Source organism: Arvicola amphibius, chromosome 2 (assembly GCF_903992535.2).
Source record: "Arvicola amphibius chromosome 2, mArvAmp1.2, whole genome shotgun sequence".
Lineage (NCBI taxonomy): Eukaryota > Metazoa > Chordata > Mammalia > Rodentia > Cricetidae > Arvicola > Arvicola amphibius.
In genome coordinates this window covers 19,643,959-19,671,297 of record NC_052048.2, presented here as the reverse complement: position 1 = coordinate 19,671,297, position 27,339 = coordinate 19,643,959, and the positions used below count along the sequence as shown (strand labels likewise).

Sequence of the window (27,339 nt, the reverse complement as noted above, 5' to 3'; positions counted from 1 at the left end):
GAGGGTTGAAAGTCCTTGGGGCTTAGTAAGGTCTCTTGTGTTAGCAGTTTCACTTCAAGACAGAGCTCTGAAGAGAAATGAAACAAAACGTTAATCAGTAAATTAGAAGTCAGTCTTCAGATGGCGCCACCATGACTGCCATGGACTCTTGTCCTGTTCCAGCAGGATTTTATGACCCAGAGATTGAAAGAGAGAGGGAGCCGAGGGCACAGGGATGAGAGTAGAAGGGGAAGGGAGAAAGGGAGAGAAGCAGAAAGAGACATAGAGAGGGAAAGGGAGAAACAGAATTGAGAGAGAATTGAAGGGGAGAGAGAAAGAAGAGAAGCCGAAGAGGCTATACAGAGTATGACAGGGAAAGGGATCAGGATTTGAAGTTTTTGTATATGTTTATGGAAGACAGGGTGTGCTACTAGTTAGATTAAAAGCCTTCTATGACTTTGTTTTAAGCAGCCAGACTTTGCCTTAGGCCAAGAGGATGAGGAAGAAATTAATGAGGTCCAAAACCAGGTGACTTCATTAGTTAAAATAGACACTAATGAAAGATTGCCTTCAGTTTAGATAGAAAAAAAATGGCATTGGGTTACATTTAGCTACCTCCTATGCTATAAAACCTCAGAAGATATACTCTTATATTGTTCTTTTTTTCCTCAAACTTGTGCTGATGTCTGAGGAAATAATTACTTGTATAACAGGACTTTCCTGTCAGACTTTTTTCTGAGGGACTGTCATCTCCCAATAATGACATGGAGACATTATTAATTATGAGAGTTTAGCCTTTAGCTTAGGCTTGTTCCCAACTAGCTCTTAGAACTTATCCCATTTCTATTAGTCTTCATTCTGCCATGTGGCTTTTTACCTCTTGTCATTCTGTATGTCCAACTCCTTCTGTGTCTCACTGGCATCTCCTCCTTTCTTACTCGCAGAGTTCCTCTCTGTCCCCAGAAACCCTGCCTATCCTCTCCTGCCTAGCTATTGGCCATTCAGATTTCTACTAAATCATTCAAGTGTCTTAGTCAGGTGAGGCAAAACATAGACATATTTTCATGCAGTATAAACAAATATCCTGCAGCATACCTGGACATAAGAAAATCTTGATGACACTCATCTCCAACTACATTGACAATTGAGTGTCCCAAATACCTGAATTCAAAGCCCCTCTGGACTACATATCTATTAACTCATATTTTTATAGTATACATAATATGTTTATATATAATGTTATATTACTATATTGATTAAATGTTATTGGCATATTTTATATAATGAATATATTAAATTTGTAGTACTTTTTAAAACATTTATTTTTCTAATTTATTTTATGTGCATTGGTGTGAGGGTGTCAGATCCCCTGGAACTGGACTTAAAAAGAGTTGTGAGCTGGGTGCTGAGAATTGAACTTGGGTCCTCTCTAAGAGCAGACAGTGCTGTTAACCATTGTGTCATCTCTCCAGCCCCTAAGTTTGGAGTATTTTTTAGCTTAGTCTTGGCTGGCCTGAAGCTACCTCTGTAGACCAGGCTAGCCTAGGCCTCATAGAGATTTACCTGTCATAGCCTCCTCATTTCTGGGGTCAGAGTCATATGCTACTGTACCTGTTGCGGGAGCTCCTTCTGCTCCTTCAGCCAATAGCCGCTGAGATACCAGCCCATTGGGGCGTGGTCTCTCTTTTTAAAAATGCGGCCACTTCCCTCCGCTCGCTCTCTGGCTTCCGGCCCCGCTTCTGACGACTAGGCTCCCTTCCTGATTGCGCAGAGGGCTGTTGTCTGGGACGGTGATCTGTAAGTTTTTTCCCCTTTAAATAAATAACCATTCTATTAATCATAATTCCAAACTGGTGTGGGATTGTTTGTGATTTACAGCATCATCTGGCGCCCAACGTTTGGTTTTAGGACCCCTCCTTTCCCCGCTCGGCTGCCTGCCGCCAGCGTGGCTTGGCGCGAGCCCTCCCTCCCTCAGCGGCGGCCTGTGCCTTGTGCGTGGAGACAGCGTTTAATGTAAATTACACACAGTGGCTTTTCTTGCTAAAATTCTTTATATTTTCTCTTTACACGCCTCAGATTGACTCCAAGTCCCCACGCACCCTATCGTTTGCCTCCCCACGTGGATTTAAACTCCACAGGCCCGCACAGTCTCTGCCCGCCTGGCCTACTCTTTTCTGAGACGCTTTTAAATCTCCCTTGCAAGCGCAGCGCTTGGGTGGGGCAAACCAGTTTGCAGGCGGTTGCCGGAAAACTGCAACCCCTCAGGGCGACTCTGTCACGTGGAGGCCATACACAGCTGCGGCTTCTAGGTTGCTCTTCTTTTCCCTTGGATTCTGGGTTTCTAGTTCTGTGTGTGGAATTGATTTAATTACATTTTCTTTGTTGAGCAACTCGCATTTCCCAGTTTTTAACAAGACGTCCCCCCTCCCTGTAAAGTTTGTCCTTGGGTTTAGGGACATTATTTAAGGGTTGATTATAATTAGTATATGGTTGAGGATTTGGGGGTTGGGGGAGGAATTTTATAAACTCAGGTATCTTTTTAGAAAAAAAAAAGAGGGATAATTGGATGATGGGATAATAGATTTGTAATTGTGAGTTACTGTTTTTAGACAAGTAATTTGGTATCAATTTTTGTATATTGATACAAAGTTAAATTATATTGACTATTGTATGCATGCATGTTTCTACCTCTGTTTAAAACATTTATGTATTGATATATATTGTATTGATATATATATTGTATATATTTATCATATTGCATTGTATATTTGTACATTGTTTATATTTGGAGGTCATATTGTCCTCATTTATTGCACAGTTGTTTATTGTCTTAGTCTTTAAGTTAGATAGGTATTGAGAATTATATAGATCAGTAGTCATCTATGTTTGTCATTTATAATTAGACTAATCAGGTTCGTTAGATAAATAGAGATTATACTCAAAATAGATAGATAATCTTCAACCTCTTCAAAGAGCTGTAGAAAATGGCCTTTAATTTAACTCAGAGTTCCATGGTAGACAAATAATTTGGTAGTGAGACACAATTGCTCCTGACAACACCAATCTATTCCCAAGAAAATGTTGAGCACCAAAGACACTCCACATGGAGCCTTTCTTCTTGGCAGAACTGGCCTTTGGGCAAAGAAATGCCCATACCTCAACCACTGACAGATACAGAGCATCCATAAATGGATAAAACAGGACTGTCATATCCTGCCAAGACAGGGTAAGATAGTTCTAAAAAGTTTCTTGCCTTTAAAAATGGTATGTCAGTTACGTTAGGCCTTAGCCAAAGTTGGTTGCTTCAACGCTGCAAACGTGACTTTGGGTGATTGTCCAGGTAGCTAGTTGTCTCTGTGATTTGTTACATGTTTTAGAAGTTGTTTAAATGCACTTCCGAATTACTCAGGTAACATCATTTTCCTTCTCAGATCTTCGATGGGGTTAAAGACTATAGAAATGTAGTTACTTTCCTCTCATGACTTGGCCAAGTTATTTATTACACAAGACTTAAGCTAGTTGAAATAGGATATTTGTGCTTATTGTATATAATTTCATAGTAGGTTTAGAACTCTCTTACTTAAACAAAAGGGGGGCTGCTCCTTCAGCCAATAGCCGCTGAGATACCAGCCCATTGGGGCGTGGTCTCTCTTTCTAAAAATGCGGCCACTTCCCTCCGCTCGCTCTCTGGCTTCCGGCTCCGCTTCTGAAGACTAGGCTCCCTTCCTGATTGCGCAGAGGGCTGTTGTCTGGGACGGTGATCTGTAAGTTTTTTTCCCCTTTAAATAAATAACCATTCTATTAATCATAATTCCAAACTGGTGTGGGATTGTTTGTGATTTACACCATCATCTGGCGCCCAACGTTTGGTTTTAGGACCCCTCCTTTCCCCGCTCGGCTGCCTGCCGCCAGCGTGGCTTGGCGCGAGCCCTCCCTCCCTCAGCGGCGGCCTGTGCCTTGTGCGTGGAGACAGCGTTTAATGTAAATTACACACAGTGGCTTTTCTTGCTAAAATTCTTTATATTTTCTCTTTACACGCCTCAGATTGACTCCAAGTCCCCACGCACCCTATCGTTTGCCTCCCCACGTGGATTTAAACTCCACAGGCCCGCACAGTCTCTGCCCGCCTGGCCTACTCTTTTCTGAGACGCTTTTAAATCTCCCTTGCAAGCGCAGCGCTTGGGTGGGGCAAACCAGTTTGCAGGCGGTTGCCGAAAAACTGCAAACCCTCAGGGCGACTCTGTCACGTGGAGGCCATACACAGCTGCGGCTTCTAGGTTGCTCTTCTTTTCCCTTGGATTCTGGGTTTCTAGTTCTGTGTGTGGAATTGATTTAATTACATTTTCTTTGTTGAGCAACTCGCATTTCCCAGTTTTTAACACGACGTCCCCCCTCCCTGTAAAGTTTGTCCTTGGGTTTAGGGACATTATTTAAGGGTTGATTATAATTAGTATATGGTTGAGGATTTGGGGGTTGGGGGAGGAATTTTATAAACTCAGGTATCTTTTTAGAAAAAAAAAGAGGGATAATTGGATGATGGGATAATAGATTTGTAATTGTGAGTTACTGTTTTTAGACAAGTAATTTGGTATCAATTTTTGTATATTGATACAAAGTTAAATTATATTGACTATTGTATGCATGCATGTTTCTACCTCTGTTTAAAACATTTATGTATTGATATATATTGTATTGATATATATATTGTATATATTTATCATATTGCATTGTATATTTGTACATTGTTTATATTTGAAGGTCATATTGTCCTCATTTATTGCACAGTTGTTTATTGTCTTAGTCTTTAAGTTAGATAGGTATTGAGAATTATATAGATCAGTAGTCATCTATGTTTGTCATTTATAATTAGACTAATCAGGTTCGTTAGATAAATAGAGATTATACTCAAAATAGATAGATAATCTTCAACCTCTTCAAAGAGCTGTAGAAAATGGCCTTTAATTTAACTCAGAGTTCCATGGTAGACAAATAATTTGGTAGTGAGACACAATTGCTCCTGACAACACCAATCTATTCCCAAGAAAATGTTGAGCACCAAAGACACTCCACATGGAGCCTTTCTTCTTGGCAGAACTGGCCTTTGGGCAAAGAAATGCCCATACCTCAACCACTGACAGATACAGAGCATCCATAAATGGATAAAACAGGACTGTCATATCCTGCCAAGACAGGGTAAGATAGTTCTAAAAAGTTTCTTGCCTTTAAAAATGGTATGTCAGTTACGTTAGGCCTTAGCCAAAGTTGGTTGCTTCAACGCTGCAAACGTGACTTTGGGTGATTGTCCAGGTAGCTAGTTGTCTCTGTGATTTGTTACATGTTTTAGAAGTTGTTTAAATGCACTTCCGAATTACTCAGGTAACATCATTTTCCTTCTCAGATCTTCGATGGGGTTAAAGACTATAGAAATGTAGTTACTTTCCTCTCATGACTTGGCCAAGTTATTTATTACACAAGACTTAAGCTAGTTGAAATAGGATATTTGTGCTTATTGTATATAATTTCATAGTAGGTTTAGCACTCTCTTACTTAAACAAAAGGGGGGCTGCTCCTTCAGCCAATAGCTGCTGAGATACCAGCCCATTGGGGCGTGGTCTCTCTTTCTAAAAATGCGGCCACTTCCCTCCGCTCGCTCTCTGGCTTCCGGCTCCGCTTCTGACGACTAGGCTCCCTTCCTGATTGCGCAGAGGGTGTGGGATTGTGATTTACACCATCATGTACCCATCACGCAAATATTTTATTCTAGTATTTTAAAATTTTTCTGAGATGTTTACAGTTTTTCTTGGCATATGTTTCTAAATGATGAAGACAATGCAAATTTATTGTTTGGTTTTTGATTTTTTTTTAGGATGGTGATATTCCTTTGCTATATTTCTGGAACACCTGCATTCTAAATCCAGACAGTTCAAGCCTATGATTCCAGCTCTGGAATAATCTGACATGTGCTTCTGACCTCTGCAGGTACCTGTACTCACAGACACAGACACGCAGAAAGGCAGACCCACACACATATAATTAAACCAGCACAAATAATTTTAGAAAAACTCCAACTCTGTTTCATAAACTGTCTATCCCTGGAATTCTTTTTGGAATCAAAGCTATGAAGCTTGGTTTGGCCTGAGTCAAAGGTCGCTGAAAATCTAGAGAAATGATTCTCAACCTGTGGGCTGTGACTTCTTTGGCAAAAGGGGATTGAACATCCATATCACAGGGGTCACATATCAGATATCCTGCATAGCAATATTTACATTCTGATTCTGAGCAATAGCAATAATACAGTAGTAATGAAATAAATTTATCATTGGGTGTCACTGCAGTTTGATGAGCTGTCTTAATGGGGGGACAGCATTAAGAAGGTTGAGAACCACTGATCTAGAGGCATTTCTTGGACTGGTGAAGGTGGCAGTGGGATGTGTCTTTCTGTCCCCACACCACCAATCAAACATTTCCATATTGGAAACTGTCATTTGAGACAGACTGAATGACTCACAATTGGCTTCAGAATAAATGATCTCTTATTCCGGGGAGGAGAGAAATGTGTTAACTGACTGTGGATAGTGTGTCTCCAGCTCTCTCCATTCTGGCTCTTGTCTCCCAGACATTCAGTCTCTGGAACTTTAGCACACAAAATTCTCTGACCTGGCTCTGGTGCCTGATTCTTAAGTGATTTCTTCAATCTTCAGAGTTGTAGCAATATGGGACTCACCACTCCAGAGAATCACCGCCCTTTGTGTGGGAGCCAGGCATGAAGCAGTGTGCTGACAATAAACAGACAGAGTGGAACCGCCCCGAAGCATAAACGGCATTTCTTCCCTCTCAACGTTTTCAGTTTCTTGCTGTAGCTGAAACTCAGCTTGTCAGCCCTGAGATGAGTGCTACAGAGCCTGCAGAGGCTTTTCTGAGCATGTTCAGTACCAAAGACAGACTGCAGGAAGGCAAGAACGGTATGTATTTAATGCATATTCGAATGGAACTACAAAGAGCAGAGAGCTGCTTGTCCGGGACAGGAATAGAAGCAGAGGACAGAGGAGCTGAACCTCAGGACTGTGAGCCTGCCACAGTGGGTTTCTACAGAACCAGAGAATGCAGACAGGATTTTAGTTAGCTAAGAGGGTTTTACATTAGTTATTCTATTGGAACATATAATTTTTAACACTTAAATAGTTCTCAAGAAAGAGAAATGAACAGTGAATTGCTATACAAAAGCCTTAGTGAAGATTTTGTTGTTGTTGTTCTTTGTTCTTAACTTGCTAGTCCACTCTTTTCCCAGGGATCTAGTAAATTACACTCTGGTGAATTACACCAAGTCCCTGTGGAAAATGCTTGCTCTTTAAGTCCCACAGCAAAGGCAAATTCAAACAACAGTTTTGCAATGTGCACAGTGACAGGAATAAAATGGGTTTTCTACTTTAATCTTCAGAAAGAAAGCGAATTTGTGTTTATTGTGTTTTGAAAATGTCTATGCTTCATTATATTTCACTCTTTTATCTTCTTTTTTTCTTCATCCCTGTCTCTTCACCATAATTTTTTTTTTTCATTTAGGAAAAGATACTGGGTTTTGGCAAAATAAAACTGATATTTACCAAAATATAAAAGTAATGACAAAATATTAACACTTATCACTTAAGCCAAGTATTCTCTTAATTGAAACATTATTATTAGCACTGTTATTATTATTATGTTGTTGTTGTTGCTACTGCTGCTGCTGTTGCTGCTGCTTGTGTCTACTGCTGATTAACTAATTCTTTGAGACAGTCTCATACTTTATTCCAACTGACTGATAACTCCTGTTCCCTTGCCCCAGGAGGGTTGAATTTTGAAAATAAATACTTACCCAATAGGAGCACACCTGTTACGAATGTGGAGCTTCTGTCCAAGGGTGAATATTGTTTAACTGTAGGCATTCCTCATCTTGTAACTTGTGTCTCATTTGAAACCATAACTGGTTTTGTGAGTGAAGCAGGCTTTTTGTTTTGTTGTGTTTTGTTTTGTTTTTCAAGACCGGGGTCCTGTTGGGTCAATAGCTTCCTAGCTCCCTAATACCCCTTTATACAAAGAGTCTGGAAAATTATATTTGGGGGCCTCATCCCAGCCCCTGGCACCCATCTTTGAAATACTGGGCAGAAACTCCATTTCAGCTCCATCCCCTGAGAGTTGCCTTAGTCCAAACACCACCTCTGAGAAAGCCCGCCAAGAATTACCCCTCCCCAGGGCGTGTCAAGAAGGCCTGCCAAATGGTAACCCCTCCTCAGGGAAGGTCAAGTCCACTCCCACAGGCTACCTAAATTGCCACCTAGAGACTGTACATGTGGTCTCCACTTCTCTCTCTCCCCTCGCCATGCTTTCTTGGTGCCACTCTGGAGCATTGCATTAAACATGGGTGTTTTTTTAATTGGTTTGATTTGGTCTGATTGGACTTATTTGCTTCCGTGGAGAGGCTCATCTAAGAAATATTCCTAACATTTCCTTGTGTAGCCCTGGCTAAAGGAACTCACTCTTATAGACCATCCTGGTCTCAAATGCAGGTATCTGACTACCTGTTTCTGCCTCCTGAGTGTTGGGATTAAAGATTCCTGGCACTTTTTTGTAGTGAGGAGCTGTGGGCCACTTAGCCTATGCCCCAGAATAACAACACACAAACTGTATTCATCTAAACACTGCCTGGCCCATTAGTTTCATCCTCTTACATCTTGACTAACCCATATCTAATAATCTGTGTAGCACCATGAAGTGGTGCCTTACGGGGAAGGATTCAGCATGTCTGACCTGGTGGCTGGCTCCATGGCATCTGTCCCACTTTGGAGAGGCATGGCGATTGCCCAAGGCATCTGCCTTGCTTCCCTTCTTCCCAGCATTCTGTTCTGTCTACTCCACCCACCTATGTTCTAACCTATCAGGCCAAGCAGTTTCTTTATTAATTAACCAATGAAATTATCAGATAGGTAGAAAATACACACACACACCACTTTTTAAAAATTAAACTAAAAACGAGATCAGCAATGTTTCATTTGTTTTTTGAGAGATCATTTCTAATATTGTTTCTCAATAAGACACAAAAGCTATGCTACAACTGTGTTATGGACGGTGTTAGGTTTTAGAAGGACATGCATGTATATACAGTATGAGAAAGGTAGACAAAAAAGTGCCATTTATGTATCAAAATGAAACAGGTGGCATCATTTTATACCACTGTAAATACAGAGGATGACCAGGAAATCTTGATGTTGATATCATATATGAAATGTCTGGTGTGAAATCCTGTTTGAACCCAGTGAAAGGAAAAAGTTACACCATTTATGTACCAAGATGATACAGACAGTATTAAATTTTATTCATCTGTAAATATGAGCGACTATCAGTAAATCTTGCTGTTGAGAATGTATATGAAATGTCTGGTGTGAAATCCTACTGGAACCTGGGTGATTAGATGTTTGAAATCTCTACTAGAAGACATATCAGGTATTGTTCTTTAACACAATCCCAAACTTAATAGTTTGGTTCTTTTTTTTCTTTTCTGTCTTCCTTTTATTTTTAATATTGACATTTTACACTTATCACACACTTTTATTGTTTCATTATGGTGACTACATTAGAAACTCCTTCAGCTATTTTTAGGAACATTTTACATTATTGTGAACTCTATCCTACCATGGCTTTGATGCCAGGGCTGATACCTCTTTGTAGCAAATATTGCCTCTTTCCTCTTTTCTCTCCCAAGACCTGTAAGAGATATTAATTCCTATGTATGTATTGTGACATTGTTCATACTAACCAGCCTATGGAACCCACCTTCATCTATCAGTGAATAAATGGGGAAAATTGTAACATATACAAAAGAGAAGATGAGATGACATCTTTTGTGACAGCATGAATAGACCTGAGTGACATATTGAGTAAAATTAATCAGGCACGGAGGGCATAACACTGATTGACAGTTAGATGGAATGGCTAGGAGCATGGACTATTAATTCAGAGTTTGGCAGAGATTTTAAGTACAATTCTAAACTCAACAATCATAGGAAAGTATAGACATTTCAAGTTTGAAGGTATTTAGAAATCTGATACTTTTTAAAGAAGTAATCTTGGGGATGGGGTAACAAGAGGAATAGAAAACTGCAGAAAATCTATTTTTTACATGTGGACCAGTGTTGGAGCTAGGTAGTGAGTACATGAGAATTTAACATATTTTTCTTTATTTTTGTATAAACTTGCAATTCCCAGTAATAAATGCCTTGTTTTCAAATGTTAAAAAAATAGGAGAGAAGAGAAGATGAGGAATGACTTACAGATGAACTGACCTTCAGAAAACCAGTGAAACAAATGGGTCTTCATTGGGAGAGATTAAAGGACACTTTGAGTATCACCTTAGTAGAAATAAAAAAATATAGAAATCATGATAATTGAGTTTCTAAAGACATTTTTTGTTGGTGAAGGCCGCTTGTTTGTTTCCTTGCTGTCCAGACTCTGAAATAATCATGCAGAAACTTTATTATTTAAATTACTGCTTGCACTACTAACTCTAGTTTCTTATTGGATAGTTCCTACATCTTAAATTAACCCATTGCTATTAATCTGTATATCTCCACATGGCTGTGGTTTACTAGCAAGATTCAGTTGCATCTGTCTCCTGCAACAGGGGTCTACATCAGTCTTGCGACTCCATCTTCTTTCTCCCGGCATTCAGTTTAATTTTCCCTCCTAGCTCTAGTCTGTAAAGCCTCTGGCTGAAAGAGGTTTATTCATTAACCAATTAAAACAACACATAGACAGAATTTTTAATCTAATATGGACAACAAAATATGAATGGTAAGAGTTTTGTAGGTAGTCAAAATCTAAAGGACATTATATAATGCTTACAATTCTCCAATCCTAAGCATTGTCTTTCTTGTTAGTTTAAGCATCAGTCCTCTTAAGACTTCGAGATGTATTCTCATGTCAGACATATGCTCACGTCTCCATCACAGCGAAGTATAGATTTATAACTGCACTCAAATTCCTCTGAGGCACATCGCAGATTCTTCCCAGACAGTCCTTCCTGATATTTGTTTTTCCAGAGATTTGCTGTTCCCATGGATCCTACAGACTGGTAGTCATCCACATGTGTTACTTGTGTGTCAAGTATAAACAGTTGACCTCAGAGTTATGTTCCAAGCACCACTGATACACAAACAGTTCTGAATTTAGAACTTTGAAAGCAGCTCGAAAGACATTAGCATTTATTTTGCAGAAGGTTAAGAAAAGCCAACAGGAACACTGGTAGATTAGATTAGCTGAAGCAGAAATAATTTAGTGATATTTGGAGAGACCTAAATAAATAAATAAATAAACCCCACACAGCTTTGTTATCAGATTCTCAAGATTGGCTGCAGGACAACTTGCTTGGAGCCCACTAATCTAGAGCTGTGGAGGATCTAAGCCTGAGGAACACTTGGGCACAGTGTTAAGAGAGAGTCAGGCACAAGCACATGCTCCACGTTTTCCTTTAGAATGCCCCATCCACAGTGCTCAGTAATATTGATTTATATTGTCAAAGCTAGAGAATATTTGGCTTGATTCCAGATGTGATTTTTTTTTTTTTGTTTTTTTTCGAGACAGGGTTTCCCTGTAGTTTCTAGAGCCTGTCCTGGAACTAGCTCTTGTAGACCAGGCTGGCCTCGAACTCAGAGATCCACCTGCCTCTAGTGATTTTTAAAAAGTATTTTATATTTTTTCTAAGATTCTCCAGAGTTTCTGTCACTATATGTAGATTTTATTTTTAGTGGAAATATGGGTTTTTATTTCTCTTGAGGGAATATGTGGCTAGCAGGGCCAGTGCATATAGTAAATGTATTATCATTTATATTAACTGATGATCTGTTTCCAGTTGTCTTTTCTCAAACCGGATTATGCTGAAAATATTTAATAAATGATCTTTGTTGGCCAATATTAAAGTATTTGGTCCATTTTTATTCTCTCTCCCTTTCTCTTTTAAATCAATAAGTTTTCACATCTCTCAGGATACAACTCCTTTTTGATCTATGTCCTGCAAATATTGTTTTTTTTTTAATTCCCTTTGAAAGACTCAGAAAATAGGGATTTTTTAAATTAGGCCAAAATTCAAGGGTTCCATTTTCTATAATGTGGATTGGTATTTTGGCATTATACCTGAGACACTTTTATTCACCGCTAGGTCACAGAGGATTTTTTTCACTCTATTACTCAGATAGTTTTATAGTCCTAGGCTTCATACTTGACAACATTTTAAAGAAGGTAGGAGAAGTGAGTTTTAGTATGTGATACAGATTGCCTCAGAGGGTAGGCAGAAGCCAAAACATACTTAAATCTTTGTTTCTGTCCCTCTATGATTAGGTGATGTCATTTCTGCAAATTTGACCTCTTTATTTTTCTAAGTTGCTCAGCTAGACTAATTCTTTTGTATTTTCGTACAGTTTGGAGGTTATCTTGTGCTGGATGGTTAAACATGGTTAAAAGCACTGGCTTCCTTTGCAGAGAACCCAGATTTAGTCTCTTGTACTTTCATGGGCAACACAACTATTCATAACTCCATTTCCAAGGAATTCAGTACCCTTTTCTGGTTTCCTTTTGGATCAGGCAAGCACATCATACACAGACATAAAATGAGTCTTTCTTTGTCCCTTCACCTCCCAAATGATGACATAGAAACTTCTTATTAGTTATGAAAGTTTGGCCTTAGTTTAGGCTTGTTTTGAACTTGATCTTAGAAATTAAATTTAACCATTTCTATTAACTAATGTTTTGCATTGTAACTCTTTTTTTTACCTTGCTTTCATTCTGTATGTTCAACAATTTCAGTGTCTCATTGGCATCTCGATGTTGCCTCCTCTTCCTTTCTCTCCAAGGAAATCCCACCTATCTCTCCTACATAGTTATTGACCTTTCAGCTCTGTATTAAACCAATCTGAAAGGGCCTTGGCAGAGACACATCTTCACAGTGTACAAATATTCAGCAACACAGACATATATGCAGGCAAATCAACCATATGCATAAAATAAAAACTAAAGTTAATAAGAGTGACAGATCCTGCTTATTTCTTTGAAATGTCCTATATCCATAAATGTGTTGGAAAGAATTCCTTCAACTACTAACCTGTTGAAAGCTTTTGTTATTTTGTACTAATATTAATTTATTTCACACAATAATGAAAACTTCTTAAAATGTTCCTATATTTCACCCATTAATTATGTCCATGTGTTCTATTATATTTAAGTATGTTTACTAATTTATTTACTTATTAGAATCTAATGTGTTCTGTTATATTTATGGATGTGCTTACTAATTTATTCACTTACTAGGTTTTTGAAACTGATCCAGGTTGGCCTCAAGCCTCCTTTGTAGCCAAGGCTGCTCTCATACCCATGGCTCTCCAACTTCTGCATCTCTAGCACTAGAACTGCAGAAGTGTACCCACATATCTGTCTCGTTGACTAGAGGGGGAGTTATACAGACAGTCATTAGCTGCCCCATGTGGAAGGTGGGAACCAAACTTGGGTCCTCTATAAGAGCAACCACTATTTCTAATTTCTCAGTTATCTATTATCTCCATCCTCTTGCTGATTCCTGCCACCTCCAACCCCCACAATGTTTCCCTCAGTCCTAACCAGTCTATTCTTAAGAAACTACCTCCACAGGTGTTTTGTTGTTGTTGTTGTTGTTGTTATTTCTTTTTCATCCTGATCTCCACTCTTTCTGTTTCTAATTCGTTTATTGGCTCTTAGTTCAATAACTGGAGGACTTCATGGCGACACTTCTGCTTCCCTTTCTTCAACTTTTCTGTGAGCCATAACATCATTTCCAGATCAGGACATTCTGTGAAGTGTATTTTCAGAGGAGGAGTACAAGCCAAATCAACAGATGATTCTGAGTAAATACAGCTTTCTCCATGAAAGATTCTTGAGACTGATATTCTTATTTTTCTCAGGTAAAAAGCTCCAAGGAGAATGTCTCAGAATTGTCTCCCCCGCGTCTCCTGCTGCGCTTTACTGCTGCTATGCAGTGATCATGGTCCTCAGTGTAGCTGTGATTGCACTTTCTGTGGCTCTGTCATTGTCAGGTGAGTGACATTCTCCAGATCCTGCAGCATTCCGTCCACATCCACACTGTCAGTTACACTCACTGACCCCTGTGAGCCAGGCACTGTGTGAGGGGCAGAGAGAACACACTGGAAATTCCTGTTTTCTGGGAACTTAGGGTTTAGCAGAAATGTGCAATGAATGATCAGCACAGGTTGTGGTGTATGCAGGAGGCCAGGTCAGCATCCCTGGGAGAATGGCATTGAGCAACCTCTCGACAGATGCAGGAGACATATGTCTACCATGGGGAATTATTCAAAATAGAAAATAAGGGGAGCAATACCCAAAGAAGGAAGCTCAAGGAACTGTGAGGACAGAGAAGAGAACTATGTCCAGGATGATACAACACCTTCCCCTGTTACCCTTGGTGTTAGTTACCATGTTCAACTATATTTTGATAGTATTCAACGAAAGGTTTCTGAAGTGATCAATTTATAGAATTTTAGAACTACACTGTTCAGAATAGTGTAATAAAAGATTTGTACTGTTGCCATCTGGTGGGGGGTACTCTTTCCCTCTTGACGGTTGGCCACCAAGTTGAGAGGGGAAAATAAAGAAGGAATGACAGAAAGTTTTGTATACAATCCATGACAACAGATGAAGAGAGGCCTCTGGGAGACAGACTTAAGTGGATCAGCTAAAGGTTATTCCAAAGTATAAGGAATATATTGTATTAAGAAGCCTGGGGACAAACTGTAGTATGATCCTATCACAAGACTTGGTTTGTGGCAGTAGGTTCTTTAGAATAGACTTTCTAGCAGAAGTCTTCTTAGCAGGGCTCTGTATCATGAGTCAAGCGAAGAATGAGTCAAGCATCTGGTATTAAAGACAGGTATCTGGTTCAGAGACAGCTTTCAGATAAGGTCAGTCCTCCAGACCCAGGGACATCCTGCAAATGAAGCTAGACAGAGAGCAGGAAACTTTGTTGGGGAAAGAGGAAGTTCCATACTGTTAAACTAGAGAGAAAGCTGCTAGGCTATGGTAGACTGTGACCTCTAACTTGTCAGTATATATTCCAACATCTGAGCAATCCCTTAGAGCAACAAGTTCACACTGTACACTACCTTCCCAATAGTCCTCACTGTTACCTTAATTATCAGGCTGACTGTCAAAGTAGGTGTCCACACAGAGTGCTTATTGCTCTAGCAGCCCTAAATGTAGTGAACAATCATAATGCACAATAAGTGATGATATTATAAAAATTAACTTCCTGTGCCCCTATTGTCAGTGAGCACCTGAAAGAGATTGGAGTACAGGCCTGAGATGGGATGGCTTTAGCTAAAGGGCAATTATCTTAAGGAGAAGACTCCTACATATCAGTTAAGAAAACTACAGTCAACAATCAAACCTCACTTCTGAGCTCAATGGGGTTTGCCAATTCTTGTTATAACTCATTTTATTGTCTAAATTTTAGGAGAAAAGCCAGACCAAAAAAAATATGCTACTTGCCCAAGAAACTGGATTGGATTTGGGAATAAATGTTTTTATTTTTCTGAAGACTCAAGCAACTGGACATTCAGTAAGAACTTCTGCATGGAACTAAACGCCCAGCTAGCTCGATTTGACAACATGGAGGAACTGGTAAAAAAAGATCAGAATTAATTTGTTTGTTCTATTGAATATGTATTGCCTGAGTTCGACTGGTTAAAGATGAAGCATCAGGAAGGATGGAGACATGGGGGACACGTGAGTGTGGCCATTTGTTGATGGCAACACTTCTGATTGGAGCCCTGAGTTAGTCAAGATTGGAACCCTGAGTTATTCAAGAAACATTTTCTCATAGTCAGTCTGGAAGGTCAGATATGCAATTTTACTGAGATACCTGCTGGTGATGAGCATTTTTCTCCAAACTAGCAAATGCTGCATCTTAAAGGGGAAAACTGTTAATAACTGCAAGGGGAGGCTTAACCAGGAACTAACCCAGCCATGAGGAATATGTCCTTAAACTCGGTACTTTAGTTCAAATGAGGTACTAACAATTGTGGCTGTCAATTGGATCCACTGAGAACTGAGGGCTGTTATGGCTCCAAAGTATGTGTCCCTCACATACACCCTCTTGTCATCAAAAGAGGAAGCTGTGGGGTGGGGACATTCAAGGGTCATCTGAAACAGAAAGACAAATATATTTGCTTTTCATGTTTTATGACAGAATTTCATAAACAGATACAAAGGGACCTTTGACTACTGGATCGGCCTGCACAGAGAATCACCACAGCACCATTGGAAATGGATGGACAACACGAAATATAACAACTCGTATGTTTTCAAATCATTTTCCTTCTACTATGAACCTTTGTTGTGACGTGTGTGAGTTGTGTCTATTAGAGAGGAATGGCTGTGTCATGTGAAGCCAGCTGGACTGCCTTAGAGGTATATTGGCCATCACTTTCAAAACCTTTACTTAGTATGATTTTCCTCAAAATCTTTAGCATGATGATGGTATTTAGGGTAGCTATTGTCTTCTCCATCACTAATTTAAATTTCTTTGTTGTTGATAAATGCCCTGTGTGGAATGTAGAAATAACATTAGATGGGCAATGAGAACCCTGAGACTTCAGGAAGCCACTGCAGAAGGGCAAACCTGAGACCCATCAGTCCACCATGTATCTGGCTGCACCTGTTCACAGAAGCAGAGGCTTCAAGGCCTTGGGAACCTCCTCTAAAATCTAACTAGAGAGCACCCAAGACAATTCTTAAATGTGAGCATAGATGCTTTGAATGGAGCCATTATAGACCCAGTCTTGTCCATTATTAAAGTCCATTCAGAAATTTACTAAGAAGTGGTTTTTCCCATATGTGAAATGCTTCAAAACAGAATTGGAAATCATCCTCAGAGAGGTCATCTACGGCTGTAGTTCATTTGAACTGGGTAGCAAGCACTAGTTAAATTCTTTGTACACAAATGAAGGGTTGGTTCAACTTGGATGAATGTCAAAGGTACTGTGTTCAAATCAAATCCTGAGAATGAAAAATGCAGTAGGTACAAAACTAGTGCAGATGATTCTCTTGGACTCTTCCTTTGATCATATTAAATAAGTAGTAGAGACAGACAAGTTTTCACTGAGGAGTGAATGCAGTTCTGGGCTCTGCAGATTTACTGTTTTTTTCAGGGTTCCCCTCCGAGGAGTGGAAGACTATGCCTACCTGAACAACAATAGGATCAGCACTGCCAGGATCTATGCAGACAGGAGATGGATCTGTAGCAAGCCCAACAACTATATCCTGCAATGCCAAATTCCTTTTGCCTCTTTCTAGTCTTTGTCAAGAGATGCTTTGCAACCTAATATCTACAGTTGCCGCTCTATCCCCTGTTTGCCAACATTGTTATAAAAAAGAATTGACTGCCAACTGGTGATGGAGGAGAGTTATCTGTCTATGTTTCTTTCACTGGTTAATTAATAAAGAAAACTGCCTTGGCCCTTTAAGAGAACAGAATTAGGTAGGTGGAGTAGACAGAACAGAACTGTGGGAACAAGGAAGTAGAGTGGGGGAGACGCTTCAGGCAGTCGCCATAGGGAGACTCCATGCTGCTCCTCTCCGAGATGGACGCAGATTAAGATCTCTCCTGGTAAGCCACACCTCGTGGTGCTACCCAGATTACTAAATATGGGTTAAAGGAAGATGTGAGAATTAGCCAATAAGAGGCTGAAACTATGGGCCAGACAGTATTTAAAAGAATACAGTTTCCGTGTAATTATTTCGGGTGTAAAGTTAGCCGGCAGCCGGGTGGCAGGACGCAGCCCCGCCACTTCACACTACAGATTGGCGCTCCAACGTGGTCACTAAATCCACTTAAAAACCTTGCCCGCTTGGTATCGGAAAGAAAGTACTCTGAGACCATGCCAATGGCTCACTGCTCCCTGCCTGCACCTGGGCAGATGGCGGAATCAGGCTTAGGCGAGCGGGACAGCATTTGCACATTCCTGCCGCCATAGAGAGAGAGATGTTTTCAGACTGCGCGGTGCTCTGCGCGTCAGATTTGACTGTAACTTGGATAAAGAGTTTCTGTGCTGCACGCTCAGTATCAGAATTAAACTGCTGAGTGCAGCTCCAATGTGGACTGCTGTGTACCTGGAACTTTGTGCAGCTCAGGGGCACCAAATGACTGAGGCAGTAGCAGCTCTGGCTCTGCTCCGCCATGCTGAATTGTGCTGAGCTCAGACAGGTCTATCGCAATTACCATAATAACAGCGCAGTTAAGGTTTAGACTTGGCTGTAAACAGGCAGTACTGTATTATTTTAAGAAGTGGTTAACCTTTTAAGAAATGCTCCTGGATAGTAAAAAATTACAGATTCACAATAGAAAAGATTCAGACATAGAAGGCCTTTAAATGGCTCACGTAGGCTTAAAAGAGAGAAAAAGAAAATATAGAGAATAAAGTTAATGCCTTAAAAAAAAAGGTTAAAGTCTTTAAAGAGACAGAGTACAGATAGTTATAGATTAAAAGAAGTAAAGTGATAGAGTAAAAATAAGCCACGTAAAAATGGAAAATTCACAGAGAGTCTGGATTATGTATTTTGTTGTGTTTTCTTTGATTTTTTTGACTGTAAAGGAGCTAAGTACAGAGAGACATTTCATTATATGGGCTGCCAGGCTAGACCAGAATGGACATCTTAATGGTATGACTTCAGGATTTGGATCTAAGAACATGATGCTTTGGAAAAGAGTTTCATCTTTTGTTTTCACAGAGGACGAGACTCTGTGGATTGCTTCTATCCCAATATGGTATGATAGACCACGCCCTCCTGAAAGGTTGCTCAAAAAATTACTTCACTCAACTGCCAACTGAGAGGAACCTAGCAGACAGGTTATACCATAAAAGACCTAAATAACAGCGCCCCCATTCAGCAGGAAGCAGTTTGGAGAGAAAAAACTGCGCCCATTTTCCCAAATATTGTTTATAAATGTTCTTTTACATTTAAAGGGGGAGATGATATAGATATGAATTTGCATTGGTATAGATTTTAAGGTCAATTTTGTTATATGTATATGTATTTCTGATCTTGATTAAGCTATTGTGATTGTAGTTCATTTTAAAAACTGTAATGTATAATTAGGAAATATAGGTTGTTAATGGATAATCATTGATAATAGTTAAGCTTGTAGTCATGTTATTAGATTTTCTAGATATGTAGAGATATATTTCAGTTAGATAGACATTCTTCATATCTTTCAAAGACTGCAGAATATGGCATTTAATGTTTTAATAACTTAGGGTTTTTCATGACAATGAGACACGTCTGCTCCTGGCAGCACCAATCTACTTCGAGAGGAAGATGGGCATCGAAGAGGCTACTTATGGAGTTTGTTAGCCATTTGGGCAAGAAACTGCTCTTGGCTGGACTGTTGCATAAACTGGACACAAAGAACCCGCAGAGAGAGGACTGCTGAACTTGCCTAAAGGTGAGATGGTCTCTCAGGGTTCCTGATTCGTGAAAGAGTCTGCGAGACGTTCTGCAGGACACAGCAGAAAGTGACTGAACTGTCTTTGGAATTTTTCTGCTTCATGGAAATGTCTGCTGGATACTGTGGGCCTGAAGCCCGAAGATGGATGCCCCAACGGTACAGAGGAACTTTGGGTGACTGTCCAGGCAGTGAGTTGTCTCTGTCATTTCTAGAGTTTTATAAGTTACTTATTTCTTATTTACTTAGGTAGCATTATATCCTTCTGGAGTCTTTGATGGAGTTGAAGAATAAATAGATAGTTATAGCTTTCCTTAATTATGATAAAAGATAAAATAGATTTAAATATTGTAACTGTAATACTTGCTTGATAACTGTTTTGTTATATGTAATTTTGCTATGTTAAAGTTGAAGCCTTTCTTTTTTGTTTAAACAGAAAAAGGGGAAATGATGGAGGAGAGTTATCTGTCTATGTTTCTTTCACTGGTTAATTAATAAAGAAAACTGCCTTGGCCCTTTAAGAGAACAGAAAATTAGGTAGGTGGAGTAGACAGAACAGAACTGTGGGAACAAGGAAGTAGAGTGGGGGAGACGCTTCAGGCAGTCGCCATAGGGAGACTCCATGCTTCTCTCTGAGATGGACGCAGATTAAGATCTCTCCTGGTAAGCCACACCTCGTGGTGCTACCCAGATTACTAAATATGGGTTAAAGGAAGATGTGAGAATTAGCCAATAAGAGGCTGAAACTATGGGCCAGGCAGTATTTAAAAGAATACAGTTTCCGTGTAATTATTTCGGGTGTAAAGTTAGCCGGCAGCCGGGTGGCAGGACGCAGCCCCGCCGCTTCACACTACAAACTGGGTCACAGGAGCATCCAGGCATCATGTATCCTCCCTGATGACAATAGGTCCGAGAGCACTTCTGGGACAGCAAGTATTTGGCAAGAGGTGGTATGTGTCCTATATGATCAAACATTCAGCCAATATTTAAATCTTCACCTAAACAAAGCCAAGCATGTCCATCTAAAAAAAAAAACTGAGAATATTTCTTTACATCCAAATGAGGAACATATTGGAGAACTGCACAACCAGGGGTTTAGAAGAACATAGATTAGATTGAAATACTTGTTAGCACTCATACTTTAAGCCAAAAGTACAATTAATGTTAGTGAACCCTACTTTTATGAAATGAAGTTTTTGTTTAGATAGTCCTCCTTTTAAATTTATTGCAATTGCTCTTGGACTTTAGTAATTAAAAACAGTTGGACAGTGATGGCACATGCCTTTAATCCCAGCACATAGGAGGCAGAGGCAGGAGGATCTCTGTGAGTTTGAGACCAGCCTGGTCTACAGAGCTGTTCTAAGAGAGATAGGGCTGTTACCCAGAGAAATTCTGTATCAAAAACCTAAACAAAAAAAACGTAAAAAATAAATAAAAATAAAAAAAGAAGAAGGAAAGAAAAGCAGCAGGGAATAGTGTCAAAAGTCTTTAATCCCAGCACTCAGGAGCCATAGGCAGGTGAATCTCTGTGAGTTTGAAGCCAGCTTGGTCTACAAAGTAAGTTCTAGGACAGCCAAAACTACACTTAGACATCCTGTTTCAGGAGGAAATAGAAAAAGAAGAAATGGAAAGCAGAAGGGCTGGTGTTTTTAGAAAATTGCTTGTGTTTTTTCTGAAAAGTAAAAGCATGTACTCCCAAATCCAATCCAGTTACTTAGGCAAGCAGAATGGGTATTTTTGATTGGGACCTATAATTACACCTGTATCTCCAAGTACTTAAGGGAAGAAACAGGAGGGTCACGGATTCACACGTGGGATCTGAAAGTATGAGAATACTAATGATAAGGAAGATGAGAATCCATTTGACCATCCTGTAATTTGGGGACACACACTACATATTCTTTTCAAAAGTCGTTCCAACATATCGAAGAATTTAACACTAAGATTTACTTCATACTTTCCAATTTAAAACATTAAGGACATTGTCAAATTGTTCCTCTATTTTAGTTTTCAATGTTTCTGTTTCCAATTATTCTCTTCTAAGTATGTCTTAAAAAACAAATGCCATTTTGTTTAATGATTTGCTTGGATTTATTTCATATCAAAGGGGAGTTATACTCCTCAGGCATTCAAGACTTAATCTCTCAGTAGTGTGTGTACTATTGACTCCTAAAATCAAGATATTTAAAATCTTTATGAAGCAGCTACACTGTACTGATGTGTCCCAAAAAGGATGAAATACCAGGTTGCGAAGCATTTCTTGACCTCTTCATCCCCTCCTCTCCTCCTTGTTCTATTTAAAAAATACTCTTATATTTACTTCTTTTTGTATCCATTACTTGTGCTTAAGGATATATATATATGCACTGCCTGGACTGACAAAGTTCAGAAGGAATGAGTTCTCCAGAACTGAACTAATAAATGTGCACCACCTGAGCTGGCAGAGATCAGAAGGCATCATCACCCCGAAACTGGACATGTAAACTCATGTTGCTTTTGGTAATGGATCAATGGGAGAGCACAGACAATGATGGGTACTGTCATTCCCTGGACTGGTGGTACTGGGTTCTATAAAAAAGCAGTCTAAGCAACCCAGGGGGAGCAAGAAAATAAGAAGCATCCCTCTATGCCTTTGGATCAGTTCCTGCCTTCAGGATCTTGCCCTGTTTCATTTCCTAGCCTGACTTTCTTCAATGATGGACTATAATGAGGAAGTACAAGCCAAATAAATATTTTCCTCCCCAATTTGCTTTTTGTCATTTTGTTTTGTTGCAGCAATAGAAGCACTATCAAAAGTCCAGAGTGGCAGAGCTGGACCATGTAGTAGATCTATTTCTAGCTTATCAAGGAACCTCCACATGAGTTTTCATTGTAATTACACCAGATTTCAATTCACCATCAGTGTCATTTATTGTCTTTTGAGATTTGCCATTTTACCTAGGATGAGATGAAACTTCAAAGTAGTTTTAATTTGCATTTCCCTGATTACTAAGTATGTAAAATATTTTTTAGAAATATTCCTCAGCTATTTGTATTTTATCTTTAAAGTACCTAGATAAGGGTTGTTTGTTCTTTGATGTTTAATTTTTTGAATTCTTGTAATCTAGATAGTAAACCTCTGTTAAATATGTGATGACTGAAGATATTTTTCTCATTCTGTAGCTTGTCTGTCTTCCTGAGTAATAGCATCCTTTGTTGTGCAAAACCTTTTTAGTCTCATTCATTAATTGTTGATCTTAATGCCTACACTACTGTGACACTACTCAGAAAGTCACTTTGGTGTCAAGGAATGCACATGTATCACCCACCATTTTTTCTCATCAGCTTCAGAGTATCAGGTCTTATGCTGAGGTCCTTGATCCATTTGGAATGCTGTGTAGGGTGAAAGAGAACCAAGTTTCATTTTTCTACATGCAGTTATCCAGTCTGACTAGCAACATTTGTTGAAGGTCCTATATTTTCTCCAATGCGTATTGCTAGCCTATTTTTCAAAAAATCAAGTGACTGTAGAAATGGGGGTTTATATGCAGTTGCTATCCTATTCTATCGATCAATGGGTTTGGTTTTATGCTAGTAACATGCTGTTTATGCTGCTTTATTACTACAACTTGGTAACGTAAACGAGATCTGAGATGGTAAAATCTATAGCAAATTTTTGTTTTTTATGATTTTTGGTTTATCCTGGATATTTTGCATTTACATATGAAATTTAATATTATTTTCTCAATTTTTATGGAAAATCATAGTCGAAATTTGGTGGAGATTGTATTGAATCTGCAGATTATTTTTAGTAGAATATCATTTTCACAATGTTAATTCTACCAAAGCACAAGCAAAAGAGCTTTTCAAATCTTGTATCTTCAATTTCTTCTATGTTTTTTTTAATCTGTTTTGTTTTGTTCTGAGACAGAGTTTATTTATAGTTCTGGAACTAGTTTTTGTAGACCAGGTTGGCTTCAAACTCACAGAGATCTGCCTGCCTCTGCCTCCCGAATGCTGGGATTAAAGGTTTGCACCACCTCGGCCCAGATTCTTCTATATCTTAATGTTTTCATTTACATGTCTTCCTTTCTTGGTTATATTTATTCAGAAATATTTTATTTTGAGGCTATTATAAAATATATTTTCTTCGTAATTCTTTTAGTTTGCTTTTTATTTGTATATAAAAAGGCTACCAATTTTTGTATGATTGTTTTGTATCAAGGTATTGATCTAATACTAAATATACTGATCAAATCTAGAGAATTTCTGGTGGAATATGTTATCCTTTTTCACAGTATCATATCATCTGAATATAAAGTTACTTTTACTACGTCCTTTCCCATTTGTATTTCCTTCAGTTATCTTGTTGCTCTAGCTAAGATTTCAAGTACTGTGGAATACGTATGAAGCAAGTAGATGTTTGTGTCTTGTTCCTGACTTTGATGGAAATGTTTTCAAGCTTTTCTCCAGCTAGGATAATGTTGGTTGAAGACTTTCTATTTATTACCTTTATTATGTTGAGATATTTTTCCTGTACCCATAGTGTCCCCAGGACCTTCATTATGAAAAAACTTTGGATTTTGTTCGAGGTCATTTCTGCATTTAATGAGATGATTATATGGTTTCTATCTTTTAAGATAATTACATTTATAAATTTTTCTAAAGCCTTCAGATGAATCAATGAATTATTAATTTGAGATTTCTCCAATTTTTTATATATAGGCATATAGTGAGTTAAGTTTTATTCTTGAAATTGCCTTATTTGTTTTCATTTTATTCAATTCTGGTAATCCTTAAATGTTTAATTTTCATTCTTGATTTTTTTCTTTCCATGAATTTGATTCAGTAGTGTGTTCTTTAGATTCCATAAATTCATGTTCTTTTTTTGTTGATGTGCAACTTTAGTACATAGTTGCCAGATTAAAGGCAAAATATAATTTCAATTTTCCTATAGTTACTGAGACTTGCTTTGGTTCTTTAGGTTATGACTACTAGTCTAGACCCTTCTGTTTTTTATAGTCACCATTAAAAACTCTGCTGTTATTATGATGAGCCTGCCTTTGTATACGACATGATTTTTATGGTTGTTTTTAATATTTTGTTGCTGCTGTTGTTATTGTTCTGAGCATTTAGCATTTTGATATGATAAAAGGTATAAATGGAAGCTTTTCTGTTCTGTCTGGTCCTGCAGTCACTTTTAAATTAACCACTCAGGGGCTCATATTAATTACAAATTGGTGTATTGCTTAAACATATTACTAACTAGCTCTTACATCTTAAATTTACCCATTTCTATTAATCTATATTTTGCCACCTGACTACCAGGCATTACTTGATGTCTAATACATCTTGTTGCCCCAGTAGCTTGCTAGCACCTGCCCCTGACTCTGCCCTTCTCCCTGTATCTCTGCTTGGATGTCCAGCCTAGCACTATCCTGCCTTTGTATAGACCAAAGTATCTTCTTTATTTACCAATGGTAATAAAACTTATTTACAATTTAAAAATGGGTTATCTCATAGTAGAAGTCAGTTTTCTTTCTAGTCATATCTGCTTGATGTTCTATATTTCTGTCAGAACTTCATAGGCACCTCTTACTTCAGGCTAAGAAAGTTTGTTTTTCCCTGTGATTTTGTTGCAAAAATCTTTTGTACCTTTGACCTGTGCCTCTCCTTCTGTACCTAGTTTTTATATGTTTAGTCTTTGTCATATGTCCAAGTTCCTACTTGTTTGGCTTTTGGGATTATTTGGATTAGATATTTTCTTTCACTAAATGATCTGACTCTTCTACCTTGCCTTCAGGACCTGACATTTTCTCTTCCACATGATCCAATCTAATGATGGTATTGTTTTCTTATTTTTTGATTAAATTTTGAATTTTTCATTTTAAACATGATTTCATTTTAGCTTTTCTTCAGAAGTTCTATGTATTAAGTTCTGTTTTCAATTCTTGACTTTTTGTAACTTCATTCAACCATGTTTTGTGATGTTCATTCTGGCATTTACATATACCCTCTTAGAGTTTTTTTGGTTATTTTTAGTATTGCTATTTTGAGATCATTGTCTTGTACATCACCCGAGTTGCTTTTCCTAGAGGACATTATTCTGGAAATACTAATTTTTCATGGGGACTTGGTACTTTGGTTATTCATGCATTCCCATCTGTAAGGGACCTATGTAGCCACAGTCAGGTGGTGAGTACTGTTTATTCGTATGGAAATCTTGTCTCTAATCTTGTTGAGCAGGTGTTTGAAACTTCCACTAATGTATTTCAATTTGTAAGGTGGTAGGGCAGCTGCATGGCACTTAGGGTTCAGTCTTTGGGCAATTCAGTGTTGATATTTGAATTAGGTATCAAAAGATGCCCTGCCTTAGCTCAAGTGAGGTGAGGATTGTCAACTTAGGAACTGACCTTCTGCAATGTGAGAACTGCAGCTCTATATAGAAGGGAGGTCATGCCACATTTTCCTTCTTTATGTTCTTAGTGCTTGGCCTTACCCCTATCAGTGAGTTGTATAAGTAAGCAAGCTGAGCCAACCATGAGGGGGAGGCCAGTGGGCAGTGTTCTGCAGGTCTGCATCAATTTCTGCATCTGGGTTTCTTCCCTAGTTTTGCTCAGTGATGGAATGTGATGAGAAAGTATAAACTAATCATTGCTTTTCTACTCAAGTTGCTTTTGATCAGAGTTTTGTCATAGCAGCACAGACACCAACTAGGACAATGGGATCCTGAGTATTATTATCTCTACCACCCATCTTATTATCAAAGGCAGAGGGTCCAAGAGCAGTGGGGCAGAGAAAAACTGGGGTGAGAAATTTTCATGATTTTTTTTTTAACCTTTATATGCTCAACTAGTGCAAAGAATCAAGTTCTCATAACAGGTCTTCGATATTAGTCACTGGTGATTCTTCCGTGGTATGGTAATGACTAGCTCAAAGAACATTTTACTTTTGTATTTAGTTAGGTACTAATTTCTGTCTTCTAAATAGACCCTTTATTTTAAAAGTTGGGAGGGAGAAACAAATCCCCTAAGTGGCATTGCCATCGATGCAGCTGTTTTCTTTCACACTACATCTCCCAGTGGACATTCTGACCACTAGTCATAGTATCTAAGATGGCTTTGGATTCCTGTACAATGTTATGACTCCTACACATATTTCTGCTATAAAGAGTGCAAGCATTTTCTTCCTGAGTTCTTACCTCTGAACTTTCTTTTTTTAAAAAAATCTATTTATTTATTTTGTATATCATCTTGCATGCATGTGTGCTGCATGCCAGAAGAAGGCACAAGAACTCATTATAGATGGTTGGAAGTCACAATATGTTTGCTGGGAACTGAACTCAGGACCTCTGGAAGAACAGTCAGTCCTCTTAACCTCTGAGCCATCTCTCCAGTCTCTTCAGTTTTCTTATACTAGTGTTCACAGTGCAAATTATTACCTTTTCTAAGTTCTCAAGACAAATTAAACACAGGTATTCTTTTCAGTTCCAAGCATAGTTCCTTACAAACTGTGGTCACACCTGGCATGCAGATTGGCAGATAACAGAGTCTAGAGAAAAATGGATGTTAAACTATTATTCATATCTTTCTTACCTCAATACTCATGTACAGACAAATTTCATCATATGAAATATATAGAAACTGAGTTATTTTACATTTGCATAACCATTGATAGTCATAAAAATTCTTTTCTGACCTTTTCTTTCCTTCCTCTCTCTTATTTCTACAGAAGTTTCCAGCAGATCATTTAGCTATGACCTTTATAACTTACAGTGAATTTAGACATAATAACCTCTTCACAAGAGCTCATCAGGAATGTGAAACTATTGCTCTTAGCTTTATTAGCTAATGTAATCACACATTACA

General features: G+C 38.6%; 1 protein-coding gene across 3 annotated transcripts; it reads left to right on the top strand.

The window, feature by feature from the left end:
- The first annotated feature begins 1,731 nt into the window (after positions 1 to 1,731).
- LOC119806548 (C-type lectin domain family 2 member D11-like) lies at positions 1,732 to 20,605 on the top strand. Of its 3 annotated transcripts, XR_005284224.1 has the most exons (8): positions 1,735 to 1,776; positions 5,846 to 5,958; positions 6,681 to 6,941; positions 13,938 to 14,069; positions 15,503 to 15,669; positions 16,238 to 16,344; positions 17,199 to 17,439; positions 20,353 to 20,605. XR_005284224.1 is itself a non-coding variant. In XM_038318328.2 (7 exons), the coding sequence occupies exons 3-7, from the start codon at positions 6,866 to 6,868 to the stop codon at positions 17,341 to 17,343; spliced, it is 627 nt and encodes a 208-aa protein (XP_038174256.1). In that variant the 5' UTR covers positions 1,732 to 1,776; positions 5,846 to 5,958; positions 6,681 to 6,865; the 3' UTR covers positions 17,344 to 17,436. The 3 variants fall into 3 exon arrangements, 1 of the variants encoding a protein (XP_038174256.1); XM_038318328.2 differs by lacking the exon at positions 20,353 to 20,605 and having other exon boundaries at positions 1,732 to 1,776; positions 17,199 to 17,436; XR_005284225.1 differs by lacking the exons at positions 1,735 to 1,776; positions 5,846 to 5,958 and having other exon boundaries at positions 6,536 to 6,941.
- The last annotated feature ends 6,734 nt before the right edge of the window (positions 20,606 to 27,339 follow it).